The 24056-nt window shown below is 49.2% G+C and overlaps 1 protein-coding gene across 3 annotated transcripts in view; it reads right to left on the bottom strand.

Moving 5' to 3' along the window:
• Positions 1 to 10985: 10985 nt before the first annotated feature.
• haus5 (HAUS augmin-like complex, subunit 5) overlaps positions 10986 to 24056 on the bottom strand; it is a 74264-nt gene continuing 61193 nt past the window's right edge. For all 3 annotated transcript variants that reach the window (XM_072553611.1, XM_072553613.1, XM_072553612.1), the window contains exons 13-20: positions 22151 to 22308; positions 20023 to 20185; positions 19187 to 19267; positions 15249 to 15394; positions 14303 to 14414; positions 13494 to 13632; positions 12614 to 12746; positions 10986 to 11379 (exon numbers count right to left, since the gene is read on the bottom strand). In XM_072553611.1, the coding sequence (XP_072409712.1) occupies positions 11235 to 11379; positions 12614 to 12746; positions 13494 to 13632; positions 14303 to 14414; positions 15249 to 15394; positions 19187 to 19267; positions 20023 to 20185; positions 22151 to 22308 (1077 nt within the window). In that variant the 3' untranslated portion in view covers positions 10986 to 11234. The remainder of the gene's footprint in view (positions 11380 to 12613; positions 12747 to 13493; positions 13633 to 14302; positions 14415 to 15248; positions 15395 to 19186; positions 19268 to 20022; positions 20186 to 22150; positions 22309 to 24056) is intronic.

The following is a 24056-nucleotide window of genomic DNA, read 5'->3' as shown; positions in this document are numbered from 1 at the left end:
TTAACACCCCACTCGCCAGAAGAATAGCAGAGCAATGAGAAAACTAACCTTCCAGCTCAGCGAGCAAACCTACATCCAGAACCTCAACCTGAGCTATAAATCTTCTCAGTGCTTAGCACTGCTGCCTCACAGCGCCAGAGACCCGGGTTCAACTCCTGCCTCAGGCGACTCTCTGTGTGGAGTTTGCACATTCTCCCCGTGTCTGCGTGGGTTTCCTCCGGGTGCTCCGGTTTCCTCCCACAGTCCAAAGATGTGCAGGTCAGGTGAATTGTCCATGCTAAATTGCCCGTAGTGTTAGGTAAGGGGTAGATGTAGGGGTATGGGTGGGTTGCGCTTCGGCGGGGCGGTGTGGACTTGTTGGGCCGAAGGGCCTGTTTCCACACTGTAAGTAATCTAAATTAATCTAAATCTAAATCTAAAAACAAAATCTAAAACTCTCTTAACAAATTAACCTGCTGCCTTTTGGTTTCCCCCAAACAGATTTATCCCAAAATCAGGCGTGGCTCTGTTTTTCTTTATAAATGTTTGGAATAATGAACGACTTTCCCATTGGATGTGTTTCTCGGTTGATTGGCAGTGAGGGTTTGGGGGGTTGTCACAGTGAAATTGTGGTCACTGTCTGGCGAGGGGAGGGGGCTTTCTATAGAGCAGAGAAAAATGGGGGGGGCGGGCACATGTGTAAAATTGAGAGGCATGGATAGGATAGATGGTAAGAAACTTTACCGTTTAATGGAGGGATCAATAACATAGAAAATAGATGCAGGAGTAGGCCATTTGGCCCTTCAATCTGCCCCACCATTCAATAGGATCCTGGCTGATCTTGCAATCTCAGTATCCCATTCCCACACTCTCTCTCCATACCCCTTGATCTCTTTAGCTGCTCCAGCTCCCTCCTGAATCTATCTGGCCCCAACATCTTCCTATGGGAGAGAATTCCACAGATTCACAACCCTTGAGTGAAAACATTCTTCCTCATCTCAGTCCTGAAGTTTTACCCCTTATTCTTAAATTGTGACCCCTAATTCTGGACTTCCCCCAACACCGGGAACATTCTTCCCACATCTAACCTGTCCAGTCCCATCAGGATTTTGAGATCTCCCCATATCCTTTGAAATTCCAGCGAGTATGAGCCCAGTCACTCCAGTCTTTCCTCATGTCAGACTTGCCAATCCCGGGATCAGTCTGGTGAACCTTAGTTGGACTCGCTCAATAGCAGGAATGTCCTTCCTCAGACCAGGAGAACAAAACTACACACGATACTCAGGGTGTGGTCTCACCAAGGCCCTGTATAACTGCAGCAAGACATCCTTACTCCAATCCTCTCGCTATGGAGGCCAGCATGCCCTTAGATTTCCTCTCTGCCTACTGCACCTCCATGCCATCCTTCAGCAACTGTTCCACTGTGACACCTCACCCTTTCCCAAACTGCCACCGTTCAGATGATAATCTGCTTTCCTCACATTTACCCACATTATATTGTATTTGCCTACTCAGTCAGTCTGCCCAAGTCATCCTGCAGCCTCTTGGCATCCTCCTCACAGCACACGCTGCCACCCAGCTTAGTGTCATCTGAAAACATGGGAGATATGGCATTTAATTCCTTCGTCCACGTCATTACTGCCTGCCGCTTGGAAAAGGACCCATTTTTATTCCAACTCTTTGCTTCCTGTCTGCCAACCTGTTCTCTCTCCACATCAATACATTACCTCCAAGACCATGAGCTTTAATTTTCCTGACTCATCCCTTGTGTGGAACCTTGTCAAAAGCCTTTTGAAAGTCGCTGATTTCATCCTTGTCCATCCCAATGGTCACATCCTGAAAAAAAAACTCCTGACAATTTTCCCTTCAGTGAATCCGTGCTGAGTGGGACTGATTCTGTCACCGTTTTCCAAATATTCCATGATTACATCCTGAAAATGATTTACTCCAGCATTTTCCCCACCAGCGGTGTCAGGCTAACCGGCCCATAGTTGCCCATTTTCCCTCTCCCTCTTTTTTTTAAAAAAGACTGGAGTTATATTAGCTCCCCTTTAGTCCATTGGAACTCTGCCAGAGTCGACAGAATGGTGGAAAAGGATCACCAATGTATTGCTATTTCTAGGGCCACTTCCTTAAGTACTCTGGGATACAGAGGGCCCTGGGGATGTATCCGGTTAATCCCATCAATTTCCTGACTGATAAGGATCTCCTTCATGCTTGACCTTGTGTTCCCAGCATTTCCTGTAGATCATTTGTGTCTTCCATAGTGAAGACCAATCCAAAGTATTTGTTTAACTGGGTTGTCATCGCTTTGTTGAGAAAGTGAGGACTGCAGATGCTGGAGATCAGAGCTGAAAATGTGTTGCTGGAAAAGCGCAGCAGGTCAGGCAGCATCCAAGGAGCAGGAGAATCGATGTTTCGGGCATGAGCCCTTCTTCAGGAATGAGGAAAAGTGTGTCAAGCAGGCTAAGATAAAAGGTAGAGAGGAGGGACTTGGGGGAGGGGCGTTGGGAATGCGATAGGTGGAAGCAGGTCAAGGTGAGGGTGATAGGCTGGATTGGGGGCGGGGCGGAGAGGTCAGGAAGAAGATTGCAGGTTAGGAAGGCGGTGCTAAGTTCGAGGGATTTGACTGAGACAAAGTGGGGGGTGGGGGTGGGGGAAGGGGAAATGAGGAAACCGGAGAAATTTGAGTTCATCCCTTGTGGTTGGAGGGTTCCTAGGCCGAAAATGAGGCGCTCTTCCTCCAGCCATCGTGTTGCTATGGTCTGGCGATGGAGGAGTCCAAGGACCTGCATGTCCTTGGTGGAGTGGGAGGGGGAGTTGAAGTGTTGAGCCATGGGGTGGTTGGGTTGGTTGGTCTGGGTGTCCCAGAGGTGTTCTCTGAAACGTTCCACAAGTAGAGACAGGCCGCCTACTTGCGGAACGTTTCAGAGAGCACCTCTGGGACACCTTATTCCTGACACTTCTTGCGTTAAAATAGACAACTTCAACCCATCACAGTGGCTTCAACTTTGCCCTATCAACTGTCTATGCTTCCTCACAGCCTCTCTGCACGCTGTATCTGCCCATTCACCAGCCTCTGATCTGTAGCTCCGGTTCCCATCTCCATGCCAAACTAAACCCTCCCAAAGAGCTCCAGCAAACCTCCCACCCAGGATATTGGTGGCCCTCTAGTTCAGGTGCAACCCATCCTCCTAGAACTGGTCCCACCTTCCCAGAAAGTATCCGAATGATTCATATAGCTGAAGCCCTCCCTCCTACACTAGCGCTGCAGCCACGTGTTCAGCTGCACTCGCTCTCTGTTCCTAGCCTGAGTAGCCCATGGCACCGGTAGCAATCCTGAGATTACTACTCTGCTCATCCTGCCTTTTAGCTTCCAACCTAACTCCCTCTATTCAGGTCCTCATCCTTTTCCCTACCTATGTCATTGGTACCGATGTGGATTTTGACTTTTGGCTGCTCACTCTCCCCCTTCAGAATCCTGTAGACTCGATCAAAGACATTCCTCTGACTGGCACCCGGGAGGCCACATACCATCCAGGAGTCTTGCTCGCAACCTGTGTGTTCCTCTAACCATTGCATCTCTTATCACTATCACTCTCCTAATCTCCCCTCTTCCCTTCTGAGCCACAGAGCCAGACTCAGTGCCAGAGGCCTGGACACTGTGGCTTTTCCCTGGCAGGTCCCCACCCCCACCAACAGTATCCAAAGTGATATACATATTATTGAAGGGTATGGCCACAGGGGCTCCCTGCACTGTCTGCCTGTTCCCTTTCCCTCTCCTGACAGTCACCTGTAACTTAGGTGTGACTACTTCCCTATAACACCTATCAGCCCGTCTGCCTCCTGAATGATCCAAAGTTCATCCAGCTCTGCAGCCTATGAGGAGCTGGAGTTGGGGGCGGGGCGGAGAGGTCAGGAAGAAGATTGCAGGTTAGGAAGGCGGTGCTAAGTTCGAGGGATTTGACTGAGACATTTGGTGCATTACCTCCCATTTGGTGCATGAGAAACATGCAAAATGCCCTAGCTTCCATCCCCTCTGCTCCAAGTTACCAATAAACTTCAAAAGCCTTACCTTACCAATCCTCCAGTGTCTTTTTTTTTTGGGTATAGTTGGGGAACGCTATATGTGTAGCATTTTGGGTTCAGCCACTACCTGAATATGTTAGTTCACTTACCCAGCAGTCCCTGTGTCTGCTTATGCTCCTGTTCAGCCTTCGGTCTGCTGATTCATGAGGTAAGTAATTAATATTTAATTTACCTTCCCAGCTGCCCCCTGGCTCAGGCTCTCTCAATACTCACTACTGAAATGGGAAGGTCCTGGGGAGTATTGGAGTGGAGGTTCATAGCTCCTTGAAAGTAGAGTCTTAGGTAGACAGGATAGTGAAGAAGCCATTTGGTATGCTTTCCTTTATTAGAGTATTGAGTACAGGAGTTGGGAGGTCATGTTGCAGCTGTACAGGACATTGGTTGGGCCACTGTTGGAATATTGTGTGCAATTCTGGTCTCCTTCCCGTCGGAAAGATGTTGTGAAACTTGAAAGGGTTCAGAAAAGATTTACAAGGATGTTGCCAGGGTTGGAGGATCTGAGCTACAGGGAGAGGCTGAACAGGCTGGGGCTGTTTTCCCTGGAGCGTCGGAGGCTGAGGGGTGACCTTATAGAGGTCTACAAAATTATGAGGGTGACGGATTGGGTAAATCGACAAGGTCTGTTCTGTGGGGTGGGGGGAGTCCAGTATTAGAGGGCATAGGTTGAGAGGAGAAAGATTTAAAAGCAACCTTTTCATGCAGAGGTGGTACGTGTAGTGTCTGAGGCGTGTACAATTACAGCATTTAAAAGGCATCTGGATGGGTATATGAACATGAAGGGTATAGAGGGATGTGGGCTAAATGTTCACAAAGGGGACTAGATTAATTGAGGATATTTGGTCAGCTTGGAAGAGAGTTGGACTGAAGGGTCTGTTTCCGTGCTGTACGTCTCTATGATTGCGACTAAAGTATTCCATAGGTCAGCTTAATCAATTTACCTGCCTACCCTGACGCCTTAAGGGACTGAAAAGGTAAAACAGTTGGGAAGTGCTCGTACTCTCAAAAAGTAGGATAGGCTCCTTGTTCAGAAAACTGGCTCCAAGCATTTAAATTTCCTGGAGCAAGCAATCCCAATGCCCTGGTGATTTGTGTCATGACTCTGCCCTTTATGAAGACATGGATACTTCAGTGAGAGAGAGAGAGAGAGAGAGAGAGAGAGAGAGAGAGAGAGAGAGAGAGAGAGAGAGAGAGAGAGAGAGAGAGAGAGAAGATTCACAAGGATGTTTCTTGTGATGGGGCGTGTCAGTGATGAAGTGTGATGGGAGATGTGGGGTCTGCTCCCCCTGGCAAAAAGAACAATTTCTGTTTCCACACTGTAAAGTAATCTAATCTAAAAAAAATAAAAATAAAAAAAATAAAAAAAAAATCGAGTTGCTCAAAACCAGCAGGGCTGCAGACAGACCGCCCCCCCAAGGTGGGGGTGGGGGAGTTAGGATTGGGAACCAGAGGGACACGGATGGCACATCGTCAGAAGAGGAAGTGGCAGAGAGATGTGGAGGAAGGCTTTTCATGGCTTGAGTGATCAGCATCTGGGAATGTGCTGCCTGACAATGTGGCAGAGACAACATCAAGTTGGAATTTAGGAGTCAACTGGATCAGCAGGAGAAGAACAATTCTTTTCTGAGCAACAGAGGAAAGGTGGAGGAGTGGAACGGGTCAAGTTGAACTGACGGACAGAAGGTGAGCTCGGTGCAATGCTGCTCAGGAACCATGTTCCAATTGGACTCGGAGATTGTTACAGATCCATTTGTGTTGTGAATCCATTCCGATGCCCATTTCCTGAACTACAACCTTCACTGAGGAAGTTAAAAATCACACAACACTTGGATATAGTCCAACAGGTTTATCTGGAAGCACTAGCTTTGGGAGCACTGCTCCTTCACCAGATGGTTGTCAGCGGCGTTCCGAAAGCTACTGTGCTTCCAATTAAACCTGTTAGACTATAACCTGGTGTTGTGTGATTGTTAACTTTGTACACCCTAGTCCAACACTGGAATCTCCAAATCATTCACTGAGGAAGGGAGAGACAGACAGATGTTTGGGAATGGCAGCATGGACAGTGGCAGTCATTGGCAGTGACTTATGTAAGAATGTCAGGGATCAATATCAGAATCTGGATTTGATAAAGTCATTTACTAAAAGATGTGGAGAAGACAGGATTCAGCTGCAAGCAAGCAGTGAGCTGAGTGTATTTTGCAGCACAGAGGGAGTGCCGTGCTGTCGGAGGGACAGCGCTGAGGGAGCACTGCACTGTCAGAGGCTCAGGACAGAGGGAGCGCAGCACTGTCGGAGGGTCAGTGCTGAGGGAGCACTGCACTGTCGGAGGGTCAGTGCTGAGGGAGCGCCGCACTGTCAGAGGGTCAGCGCTGATGGAGCGCCGCACTGTCAGAGGGTCAGCGCTGATGGAGCGCCGCACTGTCAGAGGGTCAGCGCTGATGGAGCGCCGCACTGTTGGTGGCTCAGCACAGAGGGAGCGCCGCACTGTCGGTGGGTCAGCAGAGGGAGCACCGCACTGTCGGTGGGTCAGTGCTGAGGGAGTGCCGCACTGTCAGAGGGTCAGTGCTGAGGGAGTGCCGCACTGTCAGAGGGTCAGTGCTGAGGGTGCGCCGCACTGTTGGTGGCTCAGCACAGAGGGAGCGCCGCACTGTCAGTGGGTCAGCAGAGGGAGCACCGCACTGTCGGTGGGTCAGTGCTGAGGGAGTGCCGCGCTGTCAGAGGGTCAGTGCTGAGGGTGCGCCGCACTGTTGGTGGCTCAGCACAGAGGGAGTGCCGCACTGTCAGTGGGTCAGCAGAGGGAGCACCGCACTGTCGGAGGGTCAGTGCTGAGGGAGTGGGCACTGTCGGAGGGTCAGTGCTGAGGGAGCGCCGCACTGTCAGAGGGTCAGTGCTGAGGGTGCGCCGCACTGTCGGAGGGTCAGTGCTGAGGGTGCGCCGCACTGTCGGAGGGTCAGTGCTGAGGGTGCGCCGCACTGCTGACAAGAGTCCTCTTTCTGTCCATGCATCTCCTGTACAGGGTCCACAGGCTTCATTTGGAAACCATCTCAGATACCTGTCCACCATTAATGATGCCATTAATAAAGGTCAAGAGTGCGGTGCTGCAAAAGCACAACAAGTCAGGCAGCATCCATGAGCAGGAGAGTCAAGGCTTCAGGCACCAGCTCTTTCTTCATCAGGGATCATTAATAAAAGTAAAAAGATGGATGCACTGACTGCTCAAGTTGAGGATTTGGGAAAACAGGTGCCAACTCTGCAAAGATGTACAGAAATTTTCCAGATCTGGCCTTTATAACCCTCCTCTCTTTCACTGTCATTTGTCAGTGACTTCCTTCATTTTTACTCAGTTACTAACCAGTAATTCCCAAGAGCTGGTTGGCTTAGAGTCAGGGCCAGTCTACGTTGGTCTGGAAAAACAGCCTCTCTGTATTAATCCCATTTCCAGCATTTTACCCACAGCTTTCTATGCCCGGGCATGATAGGTGCACATCTTATTATTTATTAAAAGTTGAAAGTTTCTACCACTTATCAACTCTAACAAGCACCAAGTTCCAGATTTCCACCAGCCTCTGCATGACAACGCTTTATCTCACCTCCTCTCCAAGCCTCCTGCCCATTCCCTTAAATTTATGGCCCCCCACTCCCAACTGCTCCAGTCATTGATCCCTCCACCAAGGGGGAAATGTTTCGTCCCATTTCCAGCCCAGATACTATACATCTCAATCTCCTCTGCTCCAAGGAAAATAACTGCAGTCTGTCCCATCTCTCTTTAAAAAGGAAACTCTCCAGCCCCAGGCAACATCTTGGTAAAATCTCCTCTGCACCCTGCCCAGTGCAATCACCTCCCTCCGATGATGTAGACTCCAGAACTGCACACCATAGCATCCCCTCTGCTGGGAAGACATCCTGGAAAATTCCGCCGTCCTCCTGGGAACGTCCTGTCAAATTCGAGTCTCCCGGTAGAGTTGTTGCTTTGCGGTTTTATGAGCAACATATCCCTCCCAGGAGGGCTGGTTTTGAATGATGAGCTCTTCGGAACAGAGAGTGTGATCTTTGGGAGAGACAATGTGATTGATGCAGTGCACCCTCAGCTCCTGGTTTGCAGGGTCTTGCGAGCTTGCTGCAAGTGACCTATCACTGGTGTTGGTTGCCCAAACCTCCAAAGAGGTCAATCAGACAACTGCATCACTGCTGTCCAACAAACTATGATCTTAGTTTGGAAAATATGGTGAATTAATACTGTGCCTCACAAATGCCAAGCAATGATCATCTCCAACAAGACAGAATCTAACCATCATCCCTTGAAGTTCAATAGGATCACCATCACTGATTCCTGAGTGGTACCACTGACCGGTCACTGAACTGGACAAGTCACATAGACACAGTGGCTACAACAGCAGGTCAGATGTTAGGAATCCTGCAGAAAGTAACTCCCCACCTGACTCCCCAAAGCATGTACACCATGGGTGCAGCTCCAACAATACCCAAGCAGCTTTACACCATCCAGGACAAAGCAGCCTGCTGGATTGGCACATCCACTGCCCTGGGCCGGACCATGCCAATACGGACACTAAGGGAATGCAGGTTGTTCCTATAATTGTAGCTCGTGTTCTTCCTCGTCTCTCGCGCCCTCGTAACTTTCATTTCCAGATGAACCAGGCTTGATTTTCCACGCCAAGGTGTCTGATAAAGTGAACCCAAAGGGAAACAAAACCTTATCTACAATTTGGTCATTGTGAACAAAGGATGTGCCTCTCGACCTTTGACTGGGGACTTCACTGCCCCCAATGGTGACATCTACTCCTTTACCTACACTCGGCTGCTGGGGATAGGTGCCAAGGATACTGTCATGTATCTGTTCCCCAGAGTTACACTCTCAGTATCCTGCCATCAGGTGCAGCTCAGACAGTGGCCACACCTGTCATACTGCCCCTCAAGGGCAACCAAGTCTCGGTGCAGCTTGAGTGTGGTTCAGCATGGAGTGGAATGGACGCTTTGAATTTCCAGGGAGTCCCTCTGCACTGAGGAGGAACTGGCTGATTTAGGCTTTAGTCAATTACAACCACCACCTACCTCCTCTTCCTCACTATCCCACCCAGTCTCATCCCAGTTTCCCCTTCACTTCCCTGAACCCTTAAGTATCCCACCCACACTAATCTGAGTCTCAAATACACCACCAACAGCCTTCAATCCTACTCTCTCCTCACCCTTTAATATCCCACCCAGTCTAATCCCACTCTCCCCCTCACACCCTGTACCCTTTAATCCCTCCCAGTTAAATCTCATATTCCCATTCACTTCCCTACACCCATAAATATCCTACTCAAACTAACCTCACTCCCCACAACCTTTAATCCCCTATTCAGTCTAATCCCACTCTCCCAGCATCCTTTACTACCCCACCAGTCTAATTCCACACCCACCCCCACTCCCAGCACCCTTAATTATCTCACCCATTTTAATCACCCTCTCCCCAAATGGATGGTTATATTTCACTTGAACCTGATCACTTTCAGTCCATATGTACGTTGTATTCACTGTAATAACTAACCAAATCACTGTATTTAGATTGCAACCAGTCACAAGCATAAATTTAGTCACAGTTAATGAATCCATGATTTTTTTTCAGTTTAGACTGAATTAACATGGCATTTGAAGCTTATTATTGTATGTACTAATGTATTAAAAAGTGCGCAGATTTAGATCAATTGTTCTTGCAGGGTGGCACTCTGAGGGTGATGTAATCCCACAATTTGTTATCGAGAATACTGAGGCCAGCTGCTGTCAGTGACTGAGCAACTATTGAAGTCATGTAGTAACATCTACGACTTAGTTACTGGAAACAAAGCACACGCCTACAACCCTGTGACTGGAAACCTCACTGCTCTTGGTCACTAGTACTTACCTGATTGACCGACTTGCTCGAGGGTTGACAGGAATGTTCTCAGGGAAACACTGAGGTGTGCTCAATGAGAGGTGAGGGAGCCTGGAGTCACCCAAACAGTACCTATCAAGCCACAACCTTTAAATCAGAAAAGCAGCCAGACTCTGGCCGAGGATGATGGTCACTCGGGTTAAAATATGGAGGGTTTGGAGGGCTGGCGGGGGGGTGGGGTACAGGGAGAGGGGATGGGGGAAACGCACTGCAGCAACTCTCCAAAAGCTCCTCAGACAGCACCTTCCAAACTCACAACCACTTCCATCAAGGAGGGCAGCGGATTCAGAGGAACCTCAATTATCCAAATATTGGATTATCCAGCAAGATTGCAAGGCCCAGATGCTCTGCTAAACTATGTATCTGACATTCAATTATAGGAAATTCAATCAAACTGAATGAAATACACCCGCCCGTGTCTTTTGGATAATCGAGGTCCCTCTGTACATGGGAACACCACCATCAGCACGTTCCCCACAGAGGACCTCACAATCCTGACTTTGAAATATATTACCATTGACCCTCCAACAGTGCAGGCTCCCTCAGCACTGACCTCTGACAATGAGGCACTCCCTCAGCACTGACCCTCCGACAGGGCGGCGGTTCCTTCACAGTGACCCTCCGACAGTGCGGCGCTCCCTCAGCACTGACCCTCCGACAATAAGGCACTCCCTCTGCACTGACCCTCCGACAGGGCGGCGGTTCCTTCACAGTGACCCTCCGACAGTGCGGCGCTCCCTCGGCACTGTAAAATGCACTGAGCTGCCTATAGTGTGCACCTCAGCCTGGACCTGTCGCTCCAAATGCTACCAAAGACATGTGACCGTGTTGTGTTCTCTGACACCTGTGAGACTCCCACTGACACATTCCAAAATGGGTTGGCCTAGCCCCCAGATCCACAATAAGGTATCCCCGTGGTTTAACATGTACTCACCGCTCTACAGATACAGTTGTGTAAACGGGAAGTGATCAATGTCATTCAGGAAACTATGCACCAAATCATTGCCTTTATTTCCAATCTAAAACCACATATGTGCAGTTAGCTGATCAGATATCCTCCGAGTGAGTACAGGTGGTCCGAGTCAGATCAGTGACAGGATGATTTTGTCTGTTCGACACAGCAGCTGAGACTTGGAAATCCGGGAGCAGACAGGGTAGGAGGTGCCTGGACGCTTTGGTTCACTTCAGGATCAGTCGAATGGGGCATGGGTCACTCAGGGGGTTTGGCACCTTCCCTTCAGCAGGGCTTCCTCACAGCAGGGTCTCCACACGCTTGCATCAGGCCCCTGTGGATCAGCTCACTCCACTTGTGAATCCAGCCTTGCACATTGTGTCCGTGCTGCTTAACCCAGGGAACGAGAAACTGGGCCGGCTGCTCCCACCTGGAAACACACACACACACAGAGTCAAATACACGGTGTCCTTGATCCCTGCCCAACCACAGCCTCTCACTGGCTGACCCCCACAGTGAAATCAAATGTTGCCCAGCCCACCCGTTCTCCAATTTCAGCTGGAGTTTAGTTACTGGGGAGAGTCTGGGGTTGTCCCCCCCTCAGAACGTGGGGGGGTTAAGAGGGAGATTGAATCGGGCTGTTCAAAATTACTGGGGCTCTGGGGTGGCGCTAAGGGTGGACTGAGCTGATGAAGAGCTGTGCTGGGGTGATTCCCAAAGCCGCTGCACACTCGACCCTGTTTAAAATTCTACAGCCTCAGAACGAACTGCAGGTTAATCTCACAATTCATCGATAACATTCACTTGATGTGGGCTTCGACACAGAGGGTCACCATTGGCTGATCACCAAAACCGTGAAGGGGGATGGGAAGCAGCCACTTTCAACATAACCAAGCCAGGGACAGAAAGACCAGGGTTTAATTCCAACCTTCTACACTGCCCTGCTAAGCCACAGGGTAAATACTCCCTCCACAACACCCACAGGCTGGGGGTGTGGTCCTTAATCCCTCTCTTGCCTTCCCCGTATCTTAATGGGGGTCAAACTTCCCACCTTGAACACCCCCTGCTCTCCCAATGACATCTCAATAGGAAAGGGCATCGGACCCCATGCTGCCAGTTGATTGGAACCTAACCAGCTGACCCACCCTCTCCCCAGCCTTAGCCCTCAACAGGCTGCCCGTATTCTCGTGGTGACTGGCACATTTTATCAGTATGTGGCAGCCAGCAAAGGCTCCAATTTCATTCTCCCCATCACACAGCAGATCAGGGCTCGCTCCTGCTCCCAGGAAGGGCAGGGATATACAGGGCTGAGACCAACCTGTTTGGTAGTGTCATCCACACAAACCCTTGTTGGCCATCTAGCCCTGGACTGGGACTCGATAAAGGTAAAGTCTGCATCGTCTTACCAGCCCATGGGGCTGCTGTCACATTAGAGAGGGATGACTGCAGGTGGTTTAACCTGAGTGTCACCACGCCTCAGCAGAGTGGAGAGATTGAGAAGGAGAGTTCTTCATGGTAACCTGAGCTGATGCAGGAATTTAATCCATGCTGTTGGCACTACTCTATCATGGATCAGCCATCCAGCCAACTGAGCTAAACAAACCCAGGGCATTGAGTTACCGAGTAACATCATCAGCAGGTATCAGGTACATCTGATCACTTACCAGTCCTGGACATCGTTCCTCAGTTCAGTGGTAAACTCAGTGGCTTGAAGGCACTGATTCAAGAGTTTGTGAATGTTTGAAATTGTATTCTGGTCACACTCAGAGCTCTGCAAGAGGATGCGCTCAATCAGAGCTGGGAAGGGAAGAGCAGAAAGAGACACAAGTTACTAGGCTCAGCGCCGAGGAAGCGCCGCGCCGACAGAGGCTCAGCGCCGAGCCAACAGAGGCACAGCGCCGAGGGAGCGCCAAGCCGACAGAGGCTCAGCGCCGAGGGAATGCTGCGTCGAGGGAGCACCGCGCCGACAGAGGCTCAGCGCCGAGGGAGCACCGCGCTGACAGAGGCTCAGCGCCGAGGGAGCGCCGCGCCGACAGAGGCTTAGCATCGAGGGAGCGCCGGCGCCGACAGAGGCTCAGCGTCGAGGGAGCGCCGGCGCCGACAGAGGCTCAGCGTCGAGGGAGCGCCGGCGCCGACAGAGGCTGTGCCGAGGGAGCACCGGTGCCGACAGAGGCTCAGTGCCGGGCCGACAGAGGTTCAGTGCCGTGGGAGTGCCGCGCTGTCGTAAGGCGAGAACTTAAACTGACAGATGGTGTGGCTGTGCTTCATGCTGCATGTGGGGTCTTGCTGTATGTAAAATGGCTGCTTCTGTTTTCTTCATTAAAGTGTGAGCTCAATTCAGAAAAAGGCCCTCCATTGCATTTATGGCTTCAGGTATCCTGAGCCAGGAATGGGAATCTCTCTTTAATCCTCAAATATTTCACCGCTCCAGCAGCGTTATAACAGTGTCTCTGGGTTGTGATGAGGTATTCCCACAATCTGTCTCGCCTCCTCCTCTGTTAGCCACACAGTGGACTCTTCACCCTACCCCCCCCACCACCTTACCGTCTGCATCAGTGACCGGCGTGATGTTGTCTCGTCTCTGCAGGGTCTGCACAGAGTCTCTCTGATGGAGCAGAGCTGCTTCCAGTGACCTGCGCTCCACCTTCATCTTGGCTGCATGCTCCAGCAGGAATTCAGGAGCCTGGGGAGAGAGGCAGAGAGTTATTCCACAATACCAAAGGGAGATAGCTGAATGGGAAAGGGAAGGAAGTGAGAATGAATGGAATGGAGTTTTCCAAGGAGTGGACACAGGGACTCGATGGGCCGAAGGGACTCTCGCTGTGCTTCAGTGAAGTTCTGCACCACTGAGGGATGGGTGCCTCTGCTCGTCTCCCTGTCTCTGTGCACGTGTCTGTCTGTATGCATCAGGGCAGGCGGGGGTTCCAACTATTATAGGTCCCATCCCTGCCCCAGGGTTACGTCCTCAGCTAACACTGGCTTCTCATTGGGTGATAAACCTCTCCCCACAAGCATTCCCCGATTCCCATTACTCTGCCAGTGGTGGCCATGCTTTAACAGCCTGGCACCGAGCTCTGGAATTTTCTCCCTAAAGTCTCTCTGCCTGTGCCCATCTCTGTCTCTCTGCACCATCCCCAACTTTCCCCTTCTGTCCCTGTCGCTCCCGCCCCACCCCTGTATCTCTCTTCTTCACGAAGAGACTCATTAAAAAGCGAAATCTCTGACTGAATGTTGGGTCCCCAACACATTCCCTCATGAGTTAAGTGTTAGATACTGCTTGGTTGATACGCCTGCAACACACTGGGCATGTTTTACAGCATTCAATGTGCTCCATAAATGCACATTGTCATTACCTTGTAGAACGGGAAATACATACTCTTCTTGAGGCCCTGGAAGAATTGACGATTGTTCAATGAAGAGTCCAGTTTGTGGATTGACAGTTTGTGGGCAGGAAGCCTCTGGAACCTGGAGAGAACAAGACACTGCAAAACCTCCAAAACAACAGCCAGGTAATGAAATAACACATCCAGGATCCCGCACAGCCCAGGCCACAATGCCCACCGCCTTTACACCAGCCTTCATATGGCTTAGCCATTCAAATTGGCCACGGGCGAGTTAATACAGGAGGAAAACAAGATCTGAACCATTGGTCAAGTATCGTTGCAAATTCAATTCGATGTTGATCAGAGAGGGGTTGCACAGTTTGGAGGGGGTGATTAAAATGTCATACATGCCCTGTATAATGAAAGGTCAAATAGGCTGGAAGGGCAGAGTTACAGAATTAAATGCCACACAAAGTACAGTCACTCAACCATAACGTTATATGAAAACCTGGAGAGAATCAGGGTTTGCTGATAGAATGATGGGATTCACAATAAAATTCTCCCTGAGCACTGACCCCCCCCGACAGTGCGGCGCTCCCTCAGCACTGACCCCTCGACAGTGCGGCGCTCCCTCAGCACTGACCCTCCGACAGTGCGGTGCTCCCTCAGCACTGACCCTCCGACAGTGCGGCGCTCCCTCAGCACTGACCCTCCGACAGTGCGGCGCTCCCTCAGCACTGATTGGGAACTGTCAGCTTGAATTTTGTGCACCGTTCATTACAGTGGACTCTCAAACGTGGACTGCCCTGGCTCAGAGGGGAGTGCACTCACTGTGAAGCTGGACATGGGGAAGGTGCTGAACAAAAAGTATCACACTTGGCTCCTGAAGAGCCCAATATTAAGAGGGATTTTGTACACACCCACCGCCCCCCCCCCCCCCCCCCCCCCTCCCAAAAACCAAGTCATCGTTACTCACTTTCCTACAAGTCGGCGATCCAGGTTCGGCAGTGAAATTCCTGTGAAGAGGTTCACTTCCCTGCTGACGGAATTGTGGAGCTCCTCGGTCAGTGAGCGAATAGGATCCTCCTGCACCCCAAGCTTCTGCCTCATGAAGGAGCCAATCTACAATGACAGCAGCCGGCTGCATTTATATAGCTCCCCGAACCAAGTTGAAAAATAAAAAAATAACTCCACAGTCAGGGGACCGGAACACCCGGCCTGAGACACAATGAGACAGGCAACCAGAAAGCTTGCTCAATGAGACCGATTATTAAGGAGCATCTTAAAAAGAGTGTGTGTTTTGGTGTGGAAAGGGGAGAGTGGTGGTGGTGGCAGCAGAGGGGGTGGGGGGGTGGGTTTGTCAGCGGAGTAAGAACATAGAACAGTACAGCACGGTACAGACCATTTGCCCCACAATATTATGCCAAGCATTCATCTTAATCGAAGATCAACCTAACCTACACACCCCTCAATTTACTGCCATCCATGTGCTTGGTCTGCAGTCGCTTAATGTTCCTAATGTATCTGACTCCACTCCCACCACTGGCAGTGCATTCCATACTCTGTGTAAAGAACCCACCTCTGACATCTCCCCTATACCTTTCTACAATCATCTTAAAATTATGACCCCTCGTGACAGCCATTTTTGCCCTGGGGAAAATGTCTCTGGCTATCTATGGCTCTCATTATCTTGATTTGGAGATGCCCTCCACTATCACCTAATGAAGGAGCGTCGCTCTGAAAGCTAGTGTGCTTCCAATTAAATCTGTTGGACTATAACCTGGTGTTGTGTGATTTTTTAATCTCATTATCTTGTACACCTCTATCAAGTCACCTCTCTTCCTTCTTCTCGAGCCCTAGCTCATTCAACCTCTCTTCATAGGACAAATCTTCCAATCCAGGCAGCATCCTGATAAATCTCCTCTGCACCCTCTCTAAAGTATCTACGTTCCTCTGGTCGCCTCATTGTAAGAACTGGACACAATATTCCAAGTGTGGTCTAACCAGGATTTTAGAGAGCTGCAGCTCTTAAAGTCACACCCCCTGTTAATGAAAGCCAAAACACCATATGCCTTCTTAAAAACCCCATCAACATGTATGGCAACTTTGAGGGATCTATGTACGTGAACTCCAGATCCCACTGTTCCTCTACACTGCCAATAATCCTGCTTTTAACCCCATATTCAGGATTCAAATTTGACCTTGCAAATTGAATCACTTCGCATTTGTCGAGGTTGAACTCCCATCTGCCAGTTCTCAGCCCAGCTCTTCCACCCTGTCAATGTCTCGTTGTGTCAAGGGTTGTTGCAGGCTACAATCTACAACACCACCAACCGCTGTGTCATCGGCAAATTTACTAACCCACCCTCCCACTTCTTCATCCAAATCATTTATAAAAACTACAAAGAGCAGATGCCCAAGCACTGATCCCTGTGGGATCACCGACCTCCAGGCGGAATGCTTTCCATCCACTAGCACTCGCTGTCTTCTTTCGGCCAGCCAACTTTCTATCCAGACAGCCAAATTTCCCTGTATCCCATATCTCCTAACTTTCTGAATGAGCCTACCGTGGGGAACCTCATTAAATGCCTTCCCTGAAATCCAAATACACCACATCCACTGCTTGACCTTTTGTCAACTTTTCTCGTCACATCCTCAAAATCTCAATAAAACTGGTGAGGTATGACCTGCCCCTCACAAAACCATGCTATCTTTAACCAAACTACATTTTTCCAAATGGTCATAAATCCTTTCACTCGGAATCCTTTCCAGTACCTTGCTTACCACAAGTGCAAGACTGACTAGTCTGTAATTCCCAGGGATTTCCATATTCCCTTTCTTGACCAGAGGAACAACATTCGCCTCCCTCCAATCAGCCAGTACTACTGCCATGGAGAGTGAGGATGCAAAGATCATCGTTAGAGGCGCAACAATCTCATTCCTTGGATATATCTGGTCCGACCCTGGGCACTTATCGATCTTGACACTTCCCAGAATTTCTAGCATGTCCACTATTAGATTAGATTAGATTACTTACAGTGTGGAAACAGGCCCTTCGGCCCAACAAGTCCACACCGCCCCGCCGAAGCGTAACCCACCCATACCCCTACATCTACATCTACCCCTTACCTAACACTACGGGTAATTTAGCATGGCCAATTCACCTGACCTGCACATCTTTTGGACTGTGGGAGGAAACCGGAGCACCCGGAGGAAACCCACGCAGACACGGGGAGAACGTGCAAACTCCACACAGTCAGTCGCCTGAGGCGGGAATTGAACCCGGGTCTCTGGCGCTGTGAGGCAGCAGTGCTAACCACTGTGCCACCGTGCCGCCCATCTTTGCATCAATCTGTTCAAGCCTATTCACCGGGTCCACAGAGCTCTCATTATCAACAAGATCCCTCTCTCTAGTGAACACCGAAGCAAACAAAACTCATTTAGGGCCTCCCCTACCTCTTCAGACTCCAGGCACAAGTTCCCTTCACTATCCCTCTCTCTGATCATTTTCTTACTCCTTGTGTGCATGTAGAATGTCTTTGGGTTTTCCCTAATCCACCCTGCCAAGGCTTTTTCATGCCCCCTCCTAGCTCTCCTCAGTCCATTCTGGAGTTCTTTCCTAGCTACCCTGTAATACTCTAAATCTGTGCCAGATCCTTGCTTCCTCAACCTCAAGTAAGCTTCTTTCTTCTTTTGATGAGAAACTCCTCTGCTCTTGACATCCAAAGCTCCTTCACCTTACTATTCCTTGCCTGTCTCAGTGGCACAAAGTTACCCAACATTTGCACAAGCGCTCCTTAAACATCATCCACATTTCTGTTGTGCAATTCCCATATAACAATTGTTCCCAATTTATACTTCACAGCTCCCGTCTAAGAGCAGTATAATTTCCCCTCCCCCAATTAAATACCTTCCCAGACTGTCTGTTCCTATCCCTCTCCATGGCTACAGTAAAGGTGAGGCAGTTGTGGTCACTGTCACCGAAATGCCGTCCCACTGAGAGGTCTGACACCTGGCCTGACTCGTTGCCAAGCACCAAATCCAATATGGCCTCCCTTCTAGTTGGTCTGAGTCAGAAATCCCTCTTGGACAAACCTGACAAAAATCAGCTCCATTCAGACCACCTGCACTGAGGAGGTTCCAATCAATATTGGGGGATGTTGAAGTCACCCATAACAATAACTCCGCTACATCTGCACCTTTCCAGGATCTACTGTACAATCTGTTCTTCCATCTCTCTGCTGCTCCTTTCCTGTTACTGACTTCCACCTATACTGACTCAGTTGACAAACCTTCCTCAACACACGTCTCTTCTGCAGCTCCAGTGCGTCTCTAGTTAATAATGCTACTTACCCTCCTCTAATAGCCCCCCTCCCAGTTCTTTTTAAGAAGACCTAAACCCTTGAACATTCAGCAACCATTCCTGCTCCTGTGAAATCCATGTCTCTGTTACTGCTACAGCATCATAGTTCCCAGTACCAATCCATGCTCTAAGCTCATAACTCTTATTCCTTACACTCCTTGCATTGAAACAGACACTTTAACCCATCCCTATCAACTGTGTATCCTTCCTGACAGACTCCTTGCATTCTCTTTCTGCCCGTACAACAACTACCCTCTGATCTGTAGCTTTCCTTCCCATTCCCCTCCTAAATTAGTTTAAACCCTCCCAAAGCGCACTAGCAAATCTCCCGCTCAGGACATTGGTGCACCTTCAGTTTAAGTACAACCTGTCCTTCATGTACAGGTCCCACCTTCCCAGAAGGTACCCCAATGACCTACGTTTCTGAAGCCCTCCCTCCTGCACTAACCCTATAACCACATGTTTAGCTGCACTCACTTCCTGTTCCTTGCCTCACTAATGCTAGTAAGGTTTAGAGTTCCTGAGATGGGACAGGTGAGTGGGAGACTGACCTCCATTTGTGTCTTCATAAGTTGACTCTTGGCTGATGAATTCCCTTTCACTAGAGCACGGATGAGATCTTGCTTTGTCTCCTGCAAACAACAGTTGTTAGAAAAATGGAGGAAAACAAGGAACATCAGAGGCACAGTGCCCCTGACAGGACACACCCTGTAACTGGCCTTTTAACAGATCAAGTCAGCATCGCAGGAATAATTCACCCTGTCAGACAAACTCGGTCACAGGACCTGACTACAGGGGGCGGAGTACAAAACTCCAGACAACACTCCAAGGGGAAGCACTAAGGGACTGCCGCACCAGTACCACGGGAGCACTGCACCAGCAGGGATGTCATCTCTGATTTGACACTATAAAAAGAAACTGCGTCTGCCCTCTCGTGTGGGTGTGCTTATCTTGATGATAAGCAGGAAGCAGTCCTCCCTGACGTCTGGGACCGATACTTATTCCTTCACCGGTATCACTGAAAAACAGGTGGGAGGAGTCATTCTCATTCTGCTTGTGGGATAGCACTGTGCACCAAAGGGCTTTTCTAAGTGAACTCACATTACTGAACATCACTCATTGGCTGTGAAGCCACAGGACAGCCACATCTTTGCAGAGAAGATGTTCTGCTGTGATTCCTGTCTGAAAATGGTGGAATATACTTTCAAATCCATCGACAACTGCACAGGATAATCGCGGACACATGACATTTCACACTGGGGAGAGCCCTCAGAGACCAGGGGTTGGAGGGAACACAGAAAGGTCAGAGGGTGTAAAACTTCGCTCCAGCAGGTCACAGGCAGATCCTGTCAGTCTCGCCCAGCCCCTACCTCAACAGCAGACTTACCACGAGAGCTTGGAAGTGGAGAATGCTGCTGTGCTTTTGCTGCAGGTTCTGGATCTCACGGTTCTTGGCTTCTATGGAATTAGCTAAGAGCTGAGCCTGTTCCGAGAGCTCCTGGAGGTAGCTCCTCTTCTCCATCGCAGTCAGTTCCAGCTCCAAGGCCTCCCTGTCACAAACACAAGCGCACTGTCCAGTGAGACATGGCTACAGGTGAGACCAGCGATGCCGCTCAACGTCTGCAGAAAGGTTGACAGCACCCGGCTATTCCACTGGCAGCCTACCTGGCAGCTCCAACCTCTGCCATCTATATGGTCCCATCTTACAAAGGATTCGGTTTACCATTCTGTCCTCTGTGGTCCCTGTTCGCTGATCTCCACTGAAGCTAGGGAAGGGAAGGCTGGGCCCCATGCCAAGATACTTGCATTATCCATAGCCATGGTCAAAGTGCCAAAAGACTGGAGGTTAGCTCACAAGGTGCCATTATTTAGGAAAGGTGGTAAGGAAAAGCCAGGGAATTATAGACCAGGGAGCGTGACTTCAGTGATGGGTAAGTTGGTGTGTCATAGTGGCTCGGTGGTTCACACTGCTGTGTCACAGGATCTGGGTGGGATGCTCCTCGGAGGATCGGTGTGGACTTGATGGGCTGAATGGCCTATCTCCACACTAAGAATTCAATGATTTTATAAAATTGTTGGAAGGGATTCGGAGGGACAGGATTCACGTGTATTTGGAACTGATTAGGGATACTCAAAGTGGTTTTTATGCTGGGGAAAATCATGTCTCGCTAACTTTATTGAGTTTTTTGAAGAAGTAATGAAGAGGATTGATGACGACAGAGTAGGGTATGTTGTCTATACTGGCTTCAGTAAGGCATTCGACAAGGTTCTGGACGGTAGACTGGTTAGCATAGGTTCGTGATGGAGGGCTGCTTTTCAGACTGGAGTCCTGTGACTCGCAGTGTGCCATAAGGGTTGCTGCTGGGTCCACTACTTCTTGTCTATAATTTATAGACACTTATATGAATATAGGCAGTATGGTTAGGAAGTTTGCAGATCACACCAACATTGCTGGTGCAGTGAACAGCAAGAACAAAACAGGAGCTTGATCAGACGGCCTGGGAGTGGCAGATGGAGTTTAATTTAGAATAATGTGAGGTGCTGTATTTTAGTTAGGCAAATTAGGGCACGACTTATACACTAATAGTAAGGTCCTGGGGAGTGTTGCCAACCCATGAGACCTTGAGGTCCAGGTTTGTAGTTTCTTGAAACTGGAGTCACAGGTATGCAGGGTAGCAAAGGTGATGTTTGGTACACTTGCCTTCATTGGTCAGAGCACTGAGTATAGGAGTTGAGAGGTCATGTTGCGGCTGTATATGATATTGGTTAGGCCACTTTTGGAAAACTGCGTTCAATTCTGGTCTCCCTGCTACACAAAAGATATTGTGAAATTTGAAAGGGTTCAGAAAAGATTTGCAAGGATGTTGCCAGGGTTGGGAGGGGTTTGAGTAGGGAGAGGCTGAATAGGCTGCGTCTGTTTTCAATGGAGTGTCACAGAGACTAAGGGGTGGCCTTATAAAATCATGAGGGGCATGGACAGGATGAATAGCCAAGGTCTTCTCCCTAGAATGGGAATGTCCAAAACTAGATGGCATATGTTTAAGGTAAGAGGGGAAGGATTTAAAAACGGCCGTAAGGGGCAATTTTCTTTCCACTTAGAGGGTGGTGCATTGTGTGGAATGAGCTGCCAGAGGAAGTGGTGGAGGTTGGTACAATTACAACAGTTAAAAGGCATCTGGATGGGTATATGAATAGGAAGGGTTTGGAGGGATATGGGCCAAATGTTGGCAAACGGGACTAGATGAGGATATCTGGTTGGCAAGGACGGGTTGGACCAAAGGGTCTGGTTCCATGCTGGACAGTTCTAGGACTATGGTGTTTTACCCAAAGTGGTTTACTCAGGTGAGGGAAGAGGTTGAGAAGCAGATTCCTTCATGGCAACCTCAGCCAATGCAGCAATTGAACCCTCACAGCTGGCATCACTCTGCACTGCAAACCAGCCATCCCACCAACTGAGCTAACCTCACCACAAGGTGCTTTCTAAACGCTGTCGAAGAGGGGACAAAGCTTCTGACCTGACAGCAGACAGGAGCTCAGCATCATGCGCATACTGTTCCTCCAACAGGCGATTAAACTCCTTATTCAGTGCCGTCAGCCTGCCACTCATTTCCTTCTCCCGCCTGAGGGCCCCGATCTTCTCCACTGCTCGGACCTCACAGTCTCGCCATCTCTCCTGCCGAGGGACCACACAAAAACGCAATTTAACTGCCTCCCCTCTGGGAGATAACGCAGGGCAGTTCGACATTACCACAGACCATTCCAGCCCCACATCAACAAGCGTTTGATGTTGTGACTATCTCAGAGACATGGCTAGAGGAGGGTCAGGAATGGTTGTTGCAGATTCCAGGATTAAGATGTTTCAGCCAGGGGTTCTGGGTGGCGGGGAGGGGGGGGGGGGGGAGGAGAAGAGGGGAAGAAGAGGCATTGTTAATCAAGGATAATATTACAGCAGCTGAGATAATGTTTGAGGACTCATCCACTGAGGTAGTTTGGGCTGAGGTTAGAAACAGGAAAGGCGAGGTCACCCTGTTGGGAGTTTGCTATAAGCCTCTGAATTGTTCCAGGGATGTAGAGGAAAGGATAGCAAAGATGGTTCTCAATAGGAGCAAGTGTAACAGAGTAATTGTTATGGGGGACTTTAACTTCCAGTTGTTAATTTAGACAGGTCAGTTTGTGCAGGAGGATTTTCTGACACAGTACATAGACAGGGCAAAAAGGGACAACGCCATATTGGATTTGGTACTGGGAAATTCCTGATGAAGGGCTTTTGCCCGAAACGTCGATTTTACTGCTCCTCGGATGCTGCCTGAACTGCTGTGCTTTTCCAGCACCACTAATCCAGGATCTGGTTTCCTGCATCTGCAGTCATTGTTTTTACCGAAATGAACCCAGTCAGTTGTTAGATTTGGAGATAGGTGAGTACTTTGGCAATAGTGACTGTAATTCGGTTATGCTTACGCAATAGGCAGGAATAGGTATACACTGCAAGGAAAGAGGTAGAACTGGAGAAAGGCAATTATGACAGGATTAGGCAAGATTTAGGATGCATAGCACAGGGAAGGAAACTGCAGGGGGATGGACAAACTTGAAATGTGGAGTTTATTCAAGGAACAGCTACTGGGTCTTTGAAAAGTATATACCTATCAGGCAGGGAGGTAGTTGTTGATAGAGGGAGCCATGGTTTACTAAAGAAGTTGAAGCTCTTGTCAAGAGGAAGAAGGCGGCTTATGTGAGGATGTGGCGTGAAGGCTCAGTTGGGGGCTTGGGAGTTATAAGTTAGCCAGAAAAGACCTAAAGAGAGGGCTAAGAAGAGGGGACATGAGAAGTTGCTGGCAGATAGGATCAAGGAAAACCCTAAGGCCATCTATAAGTATATCAGGAATGAAAGAATGACTAGAGTAAGATTAGGGCCATTCAAAGACAGTAGTGGGAAGTTGTGTGTGGAATATGAGGACATAGGGAAAGCACTTAATGAATACTTTTCGTCAGTATTCACATTAGCGAGAAAACGGAGATATAAGCTACAAGATTAGATGGGATTGAGGTTGACAAAGAGGAGGTTTTAGCAATTTTGGAAGATCCGAAAATAGATAAGACCCCTGGGCCAATAGGATTTATCCTCGGATTCTCTGGGAAGCCAGGAAGGGGATGGCAGAGCCTTGGCTTCAATCTTTATGTCATCATTGTCAGTCAACAGGAGTAATGCCAGAAGACTGGAGGATAGCAACGTTGTCCTCTTGTTTAAGAAAGGAAGTTGGGACAACCCTGGTAATTATAAACCAGCGAGCCTTACTTCAGTTGAGGGTAAGGTGTTACAATCATCTGGAATGGAATCATTTGATTAGGGATAGTCAACACAGTTTTGTGAAGGGTAGGTCATGCCTCACTAACCTTATTGAGTTCTTCGAGAAGGTGACCAAA

The sequence above is a fragment of the Chiloscyllium punctatum genome, chromosome 34, assembly GCF_047496795.1.
Source record: "Chiloscyllium punctatum isolate Juve2018m chromosome 34, sChiPun1.3, whole genome shotgun sequence".
Classification (NCBI taxonomy): domain Eukaryota; kingdom Metazoa; phylum Chordata; class Chondrichthyes; order Orectolobiformes; family Hemiscylliidae; genus Chiloscyllium; species Chiloscyllium punctatum.
Note: the sequence above shows the minus strand (reverse complement) of the source record. Positions and strands in the feature narration are given on the sequence as shown.